General features: G+C 48.1%; 1 protein-coding gene across 1 annotated transcript in view; it reads left to right on the top strand.

Annotated features, from left to right (window-relative positions):
* Positions 1-4,138: 4,138 nt before the first annotated feature.
* Positions 4,139-9,172, top strand: part of LOC111646010 (insulin receptor substrate 2-like) — a 13,381-nt gene continuing 8,347 nt past the window's right edge. Inside the window, exons 1-2 of the mRNA XM_023395374.2 lie at positions 4,139-7,349; positions 7,716-8,203. Coding sequence (XP_023251142.1) covers positions 4,723-7,349; positions 7,716-8,203 — 3,115 coding nt within the window. The 5' untranslated portion in view covers positions 4,139-4,722. The remainder of the gene's footprint in view (positions 7,350-7,715; positions 8,204-9,172) is intronic.

Below are 9,172 nucleotides of genomic sequence, written 5' to 3' on the forward strand. Positions count from 1 at the left end.
AGTTGAACCGTAAAATGTAGCCGTTAAGTTTAAATTTAAAAAAATTCAATACATGGGGTTCTTACAGCTTTCTAAGGGTGGTGTGTACGCTATTATTTTTGAAAGCGTTTACCTAAATTTCACCTTTTTTTGTGTGAAAAATGGCACATATTGTTTAGTGCGCATTTTATTTTGAAATATAGAAAGTTAAAACGGAAGCAGCATTTTAGAAGCCAACTGTCTTAAAACGAAGAAGAAGAAAGGAAGAAGAAGAAGAAGAAGAAGAAGAAGAAGAAGAAGAAAGAAAGAAAGAAAGAAAGAAAGAAAGAAAGAAAGAAAGAAAGAAAGAAAGAAATCTGTGTGAAGTAAGGTAGCAGTTATTGTTAGATCGTCAATTGAAATTACCACGAAAAGACTCACAGTGACTTAAAATAACACAAAAAACAAGTAGAAAAAGATGCAACACGACAAAGAAGACGCACAATCACAAGGAGACATATAACAACTTAATAGAAACACATGACTACAGAGAGACCCATGACCACAGTGACTACAAAGAGGTGCAAAACGAATAACAACAATTAAAAGTTGCAAAAGGATCATAAAGAGATGCACTATGACAACAAAAAGGGCCCAAAACAAACCAGAACGGGACGCAAAACAGATGCAGAATGACCAGAAAGAGATATAAAATGCCTAAGAAAAGACACACTATAAGGTAACAGACACACAATGACTGAAGAGAGACCCACAACACCCTCTTTTAATTTGTAGGTCTTGCTCCTGAGTGATGGGGAGGCCCATTACATATCTGTGTCCAGGGGCCCATTGCTTATGATTATTAGGCTACTTACAAATAGTAGCTATTTATCGATATTATTCTATATTATAACATTTGAAGTTGTTTATTTGGTTAAATTAAACTGAATAAATGACAGTGCTGGACTCGCCATCGGGGAAACCAGATCTTTCTGGTATTTTATACAACTTTTCTGTTGTTGGTTTCATTTTCTTTGCAGATGTGCCAAAACAAACAGGTCAGAATTGGCAGGTCATTCACTTGCAATTTCTCTCCTAAGCCACTAGAGGTCAGTGGTGCTTCAGTTTTAAGCAACCTAACAAGTACAGTAACCTCACACATACAAGACTTTCAGCCTCGGCCCAGACCTATGGGTAAGAGGTGTTTCTGGATGTTGTTCACATTGTAATGGAGAGCAGAAAATGAACAAATATGTCAGAACCTTACCTAATAATACATACAAATACATTCAGTTATGTGAGCGTAATACAGTGGTCGTACAATCAATATAATTCAGAGTTCTCTGTTGAATCTTTAACTGCAGAAATCTCCTGTTGAGCTGATATCGAGCTGAGAAGAGTAATTGATCAGTTAATCATGTGTACACACATGCATGGTATTTACCAGCTTTCACCGTAATCTGGTTTACAGATACTACAAAGCACTGGGTCATAAACACACACACTTAAAGTGAGCAATAATCCCGGAGGTGTTAAAAGTTAAAACTGCATGTGTGAAAGGGGTTGAGGTCTGGAAAAAAAGCTTTTTGTGTTTCAAGAGCGGCGGTTAACGTGTAAAACCTCTGATTCAGAGCTGACCCTTCTCTCATGACCCGGTGGTACACTGATCTGTATGTGTTTACAGTGAAAAGCGGCTTTCTTGTGTGAGGATCTGGCAACCTAGAAGCACTAAGCCTGGAGGAGTTTATTCTCCGGTTACTGATCCTCCGAAGAGCTGGAAACCTGTGGTACCAGTTAAGGTCACCGGTGAGGAGCGAGCAGCGGGATCTCTCTCTATTTTTGGTCATCACCGATGTTCAACTACACTGTGATTACACACTAAGACATATCATTTCTAAACAAATAGAATGAATAAACCCTGTTATCTAAGGAGCCGGGACCTTGGCAGGCCTTGGTTTGATGTTGTTTGGACCAGTAGCTTGTGCTGGGTGGAGTCTACTCAGTACAGTCTTGACCTGGTGAGCAGGTCGGCGGTGTCATTACTGCTGAGTGGTTTTTGACGAAAGTGGTCCACGTGAGGCTGCATGTGAGCGTAGTGAAGAAACAGAGTTCAGTTCAAGCTAGTTGCTGAGATAGCCACAGCTGATGCTGAATTTATTTACTTTTCTACCTGTATCTTCGTTTGAAAATTCAATTTTGACAAAGCAACATCTTACTAATTCAGATAGTCATCGCATGTAAGTGACCAACTTCCCTGTTTCTGTAGTTACTCCTCTCTATATTATCCTCTATTATTGCCATTATTTCTATACCACACTGCTACCACTATCGTTGTTACTTACTAATAGGCCTAATACAACTATTACAACTATTTCTTACTCAACTATTTCTATGTCTGTCCTCAAGCTTTCTCACACTGGAGTTGAAAATTAACCAGCAGTGGAAAGAATCCCAAAATATCCCTCTGAGGTAGAGGAGCTCCTAATTTGCTGATGTCTCACTTTGCTGGTTTCAGAATCTGTTTGCATAAAAGGAACAGATAGTTTATTTTGCATGGACCAAAAGAGAGCGAGCTGTAGTTAAAGTATATCTACAGAATAATAAAATTACAATCATGTCGCATGCTTTGTTGGGAGAGTTGTAATGAGTCAAATAAAAGATGCCTGAGTTGAGACTTGCAGAGGGACAGAAAACACCCAGATTAGTGTTGAAATAAACCCTGTGGGAATGTATGAGTACGCAACATCCCATGAAGCGCCTGCAAAACATACAACAGCAAAACAACAATATTCAACATTCAGCAATATTGCCACTGTATTGTTGCCAAGTTATTGTAAGTCTTTGCCAGTTAAATGTCAACAATAATCTCTTTGTTCCCTTTGTTTTTGCCCCAGGCTGTTTATCTCTGCGGTCATATGCTACGTGTTGCTAAATCCCAGTGGAGGTGTTTGTGTTTTTGTTCATATCTCAGATTATAGGTGGCTGCTAATGCTGAAAACACATGCTGCTGTCAGGCTTAACCCCTGTAAATTAACACTTGTGCAAAAACAGAAAAATAGGCAGCGGCCAAATGTCACTGAGATCACACACACACACACACACACACACACAAACACACACACACACCCTCCAACAATAACAATAATGTGAACAATAGTGATTAGAGAAGGCAGGGATTACCCTTAATCTATCTATGTGTTTGTTTAAGGGGGCAGATATGCTCATTAAGACGCAGAGCCCCCCCCCCCCCGGTCATTTATATACGGTCTAATTCTCACCGACACCTCAATGGTAGAAGTGTAATCTGCTTGTTGGGGGATTATAAAAACCAATCCAAGCGTGTGTTTGTGCGGATGTGGAGGGGGTTTTGGTGGGTGATCTGCCCCCCAACACGGATTTGACTGATGATCATGAAGATCACAGGGAGAATTACTAACATAATTACCGAGATGATCTGATGAACAGATGTCTGCGAGCTTCCTCCTGTCATCTGACAGGCCCTTCCCAGCCAAACACAGTCACTCCAAAATGCTTGTTATCTACCACTACCTTTACACAGATAAGAAAGTTTTCTTTTTTAGTGTGTGTGTGTGTGTGGGGGAGTTATGTGGACAGGTATGCAGAGTGAACCTGAGCAGCCAGATGATGGCAGCATTTCTGCAGCTTGTTACACAGACGCCTCTGACGCACTTGCTTTAGTCATTCCCCCTCTGTGAGATGTCTGTTTCTCATTCAGTATGAACATATTTTACAATACACTGCAAGTTGCAGCATAAGCATTAAAGAATATCAAACCACAGCCTCTCTTCAAACATTTTTCTTTTTTTTTAAAAAGGGAAAAAGCAACATTTTTGAAAGGATAATGGTCATGATTATTATTACCATATGTAGACATCATTGTAGTGTTAAAGTAGAGAATAAATGGTGAGGTAATGAAATAGGAAACGCCAGGTTCCGGTTGGAGAGGAATACCCACAGGTTTAAAAATAGGCCACAACGCTCCTTATATAACAAGTGGGACGTCAGGGTTGTTTACAATGTTGGTGCCTGAGAAATGAAGGGGTTACAATCCAGCATTATGCTGCACATTTCAAATCCTCATTAATCCAAATGGGCTCAGTTGGCCTGTCAATCACATTTAAAAAAAAAAAGAAGAAGAAGAAGAAGAAGAAGAAGAAGAATAAGAGGAAGAAATTTTAATGGCGGTGTTGCTATGCTGCATTTAAACAGATAAACAGAGTTGTGTGTGTGTGTGTGGGTGTGTTTTTGTATTGTGCTTTCAGTTTACAGTAAGATAGACAGGAACTCTTGATATTCAATGGGCTCCACATTAATTTCAGTTTCTACATGAGAGAGCTGCTGGAAAAGCAGGGGAGGGGCTAGCGTGCAGCGAATTATGAAATCAGCCAATGGGCAGCGCCGCCGCCGGATGATGGACAGGCACGGCCCCTGCAGGAAGCCCCGCCCCTCTATGACTCTGTGTTTTATTCTGTTTTTAGAGCAGCAGCCGCGTCACATGTTGTTTTTCTCCAGGATCAGATCGGTCTCTGGTCCGGCGGCTCCACTGTTCCTTCTCCCGTGGCGGACCGCGGACACACATCGGTGTCTGCTATGGATTAGATAAAAAAATAAAATAATAAACGGGTTATTTTAAAGTTTTATTTTTGCAGAGAGATAATCTATTTTTTCTTTTTTTCTTTTTTTCTTTTTTTTTTAAATAAAAGACTTTGCTTATCTGGAACTTGAAGAGAGACGTGGAGCGAAATGGCAAGTCCTCCGGCGACGGGAGGACACCTGTTATCTAATGGGACGAACGGTGTGAAGAAGTGCGGGTACCTGAGGAAGCAGAAACACGGACACAGGCGCTTCTTCGTGCTGCGGGAGCCGACGGAGCGATGCCCTGCCCGGCTGGAGTATTATGAGAGCGAGAAGAAATGGAGGAACAAGTCCGCCGCCAAACGGGTGATAACTTTGGACTCGTGTCTGTGCGTAAACAAACGGGCCGACGCCAAACACAAGCACCTCATCGCCCTCTACACCAAGGACGAGTACTTCGCGGTGGCTGCGGACAACGAGCAGGAGCAGGAGAGCTGGTTCACGGTTTTGACTGATTTAATAGCCGAGGGGAAAGTGTACGACAGCCCCGCATCCACCTCCTCTTTAGTGGGCTTTGAGGAGGCCAGCTACGGACTCATTACCCCCGCAGCAGCTGCCTACAAGGAGGTATGGCAGGTCAACTTGAAATCCAAAGGCTTGGGTCAGATCAAGAACCTCACTGGGGTGTACAGGCTGTGTCTGTCCAGCCGCACCATCAGCTTTGTGAAACTGAACTCTGAGACAGCAGCTGTCAGTCTACAGCTCATGAACATCCGCAGGTGTGGACACTCGGACAGCTTCTTCTTCATAGAGGTGGGCCGGTCGGCGGTGACCGGGCCCGGGGAGTTCTGGATGCAGGCGGAGGACTCGGTGGTGGCGCAGAACATCCACGAGACCATCCTGGAGGCCATGAAGGCCATGAAGGAGCTGTCAGAGTTCAGGCCGCGGAGCAAGAGCCAGTCTGCCAGCACTAACCCCATCTCTGTGCCCACGCGACGCAACCTCAACAACCTCCCCCCCAGCCAGACGGGCCTGGTGAGGAGATCCAGGACAGACAGCATGGCCGCCACGTCCCCTGGGAGGAAGTTCACGTCCTGCCGGATTAGAACCGCCAGCGAGGGCGATGGCAGCGTGACCCGGCCCGTGTCCATGTCCATATCTGTGAATGGGAGTCCCACCAGCCCCAGCTGTGGCAATCACCTCAGCAGGTCTCACACCCTCAGCAGCGGGCGCACCTGCAGGATGCTGGAGTCCTCCTCCAACCTGCACCACAGCAGGTCCATGCCGGTGTCCAACTCCCCTCCAGCCGCCTCCAGCCCCATCAGCATGTCTCCCAGAGGCGGGGCTGGTATCGCCACTCCGGACAAAGCCAGGCGGCCTTTCAGCTGCAGCGCCTCCATCTCCGGCTCCCTCAGCGACACCGGCTTCATGCTGTGTGACGACTACAGCTCCAGCCCAGGTGAACCCAAATTCCTCCCCCTGACCCGCAGCGACACCCCTGACTCCCTGTCCAGCACGCCTCCGTCCCGGGACATCAGCGACCCCTGTGGCTACATGATAATGGAGAGCGCGAACGGCGGCAGGGTTCTGGCTGGTGGCGATCTGGCGTTTGACAAGGCTTACAGGAAGCGCACGCACTCCCTCACCACGCCGCGTCAACAGAGGGTGGTGGCGCCGCTGTCCTCCGCCTCCCTGGATGAGTACACGCTCATGAGGATGGCGCACGGGCAGAACTCTCACTCCGCCTCGCCCAAGGTGTGCTACCCCGAGGATTACGGAGACATCGAAATCGGTTCCTCCAGGAGCTCCAGCAGTAACCTTGGCGACGATGGCTACATGCCAATGACGCCAGGTGTAGCATCCCAGTCTGGAAAGGGAGACAACTACGTGCCCATGAGCCCCATGTGCGTCTCGGCACCCAAGCAGATTGTGAACCCCAGGGTGCACCCTCAGGCGGGGGCCGGCGGCGGCGGCGGCTACAAAACCAACTCCCCCTGCAGCAGCTCTCTGGAGGACAACGGCTACATGAGAATGTGGTGTGGCTCCAAATCCTCCATGGAGAGCCCGGACAGACATGGCGAATACATGAACATGTCACCCGGAAACCCACCTCCACTCCAGACTCCCCCTGACTACTACTTGGGCCTGCTGGCCGGTGAACCTGCGCCGGTGAGGTCGGCTTACCAGGGCGGCTCCCTCACGCTGCCTGCCAAGCTCCAGGCGTCAAAGAACGAAGATGGCTGCCAGTATGTGTTGATGAGCCCTCAGAGCATGAGGCAGAGGGCCGGGGAGTCCGACTATTATTCGGTGATGCAGCCCAGCACCTCTCCGCTGAGCCCCTCGGTCCCTTCTCCCGTCAGACACGGCCGGGTGGAGAACCTGGCCTACAGGGGGAGGCTGGGCCGGCCCAACAGGCTTTCCCTGGACACCCTGAGGACCCTGCCCAGCATGAATGAACACCCCCTGCCCGGAGAGCCGCGGAGCCCCGGGGAGTACATTAACATTGACTTCAGCTGCATCAGCTCCATCGTATCCACAGAGAGCCAGTCTTCATCTCTGGGCTCCAGCGGCGGCGGCGGCCCGGGGAGGTCCTCCCTGACTGACTACATCAACCTGGAGCTGGCGTCACACTCCTCCAAGGAGGTGAACACTCCTGCTGAGCGCCTGGGCCCCCTCCCCGTGTTGTCCATGTGCCCCTGCTCTGAGGAGGGCCTCGAGATGAAAAATGACTACACCGAGATGTCGTTCGGGATGACCAGCTCGCCGCCGCAGCTTGTTCCTCAGAACACAGCCAGGTATGTGCAGCAGCTTTGGGAGGGAGCAGTGTTATGATTTATTATCATCTATTACAACAGGCTGGCTGTGTGATTTATCACAGCCTGGAAACAGTGAGTCGGTCATTAGAAGAACAGCTCGCAGGCATTTTAATTCCTCTGAATGAACAAACGTACATTTTAAATCAGTGAATAAAAGCATGTGAAGTGAAGTGTGTGACCGTCAGCATTAGAAACACTGATGAAGTGAATCCTGGTGTAAGCTGTTATTCTGAAGAGGTGGAGATGGTGGAAAGACTCAACATCTCCTAAACACATTTTCTGTGAATTCACTGTGAAAATAAAAGCTGCATGATCACTAAACATCTCTTATTTTGAAAAATCCAGCAGCCAGAGGAGGCTCTCTCTGGAGGACCAGGGAGTCCCAGAAAGCATTGGGGTCTTCCTGCTTGGGGCCACCTCTTCCCCCACAGTGGACCCCGACTGCTCCGCCAAGGTGATCCGGGCCAATCCACAGGGACGCCGGCGCCACAGCTCCGAGACCTTCTCCTCCACCGCCACCGTGACGCCGGTCTTTCCCTCCTTCGCCCGGGGCGACGCGGTGAAGAGGCACAGCTCCGTGGAGAACATCTCGTCCCGGAGCAGCGAGGGCTCCGACGAGGAGTACGGCAGCCCGGTGAACCGGCAGAGCTCGGCCGGCTACCCCAACGGACTGAACTACATCGCCTTGAACCTGCTGGACAACAGGGACGTGGAGAAGTGCGAAGACCTGGTTGGCTTCAAACCCACCAGCAGCTGCAAAGGGGGTATCAATGGATTACACAGCACGCCATATGTCTGTTTGGGATTCAAAGAGGCTGCCACCACTGCCAAAGGTGAGTGAGGCCCATGTCAGATGTGTGTCTGCTGAATAATTCATCTAACCTCTTTCAGCTTTAAGCACTGCAGGCGTTATTGTCTTAAAGGAGGGGATAAATATGTTTTAGAAATTTGAATAGAAACAGTTTTGTCTCTACTGTGTGGACGGAGAGCTGCTGTACAGCTGGCAGTCAAATGGGAGAGAGGAAACAGGGATGTGTTTCCTCTAGATTCAAATTCAAACTGTCTCTGGATTTCAAAGCACATAAGTAGGTGGTGCTGATGCTGCCTTCAGGTGCTCCTCGTAAGCCCCTACTCCTGAGCACTTTCAAATCCTCTAACACGACCGGTGCGTTTGTGGCTGCAAGTCACTAAAGCGAACGGAGTCAAAAGGAAGAGAAGAGCTGCAGCCGCTCCTCATGTTTCCTTCACTGCTCTTCAGATCCTCCATATTTGTTAATTCCCGGTATTTCCCACCACACGTGAACACAGCACGAGGCTGCTATGAAACGTGACCGGGCTGGAGAGCTCTCTGAAGTAAACAAGCACCATGACAGAGCAGGACGCTGCCTCGCCGCCTCTGTTGTGGGCTGCAGGCACCAAAAATACACAAGTAGACTCCAACGCTGACGGATTTAGTTTGTTTTGCACAAAATTAACAAAAAAGAAAAAAGAAAAAGATGCATGATAAACCCACAGAGAGTTTGGTTTGAGATAGTCAGTCAAAGTGGTTAACTGTGGCTTGTTATTAGCAGTGATACCACAGGAATGCCTCTGAGCTGATAGTCAAAGCTTCCTGTCAGTTGTAATGTCACACTGAGCTGGGGGCATTTCCGCCTGGTGTTGTTCAGCTGGGTAGGCATTAGGATGTGTTGCACATCGACCTGACCTCTATAGACCCCTTATTCCCACCATCCCATGATCAATACCACGTCCCAGAATATCCCAATGGACAACATAACGCTGTGGCGGGAGGGGTGGGGGGG

This window comes from Seriola lalandi, unplaced genomic scaffold (genome assembly GCF_002814215.2).
Source record: "Seriola lalandi dorsalis isolate HSWRI2012SDOR001 ecotype SW California unplaced genomic scaffold, Sedor1 jcf7180002054962, whole genome shotgun sequence".
Taxonomy (NCBI): Eukaryota; Metazoa; Chordata; class Actinopteri; order Carangiformes; family Carangidae; genus Seriola; species Seriola lalandi.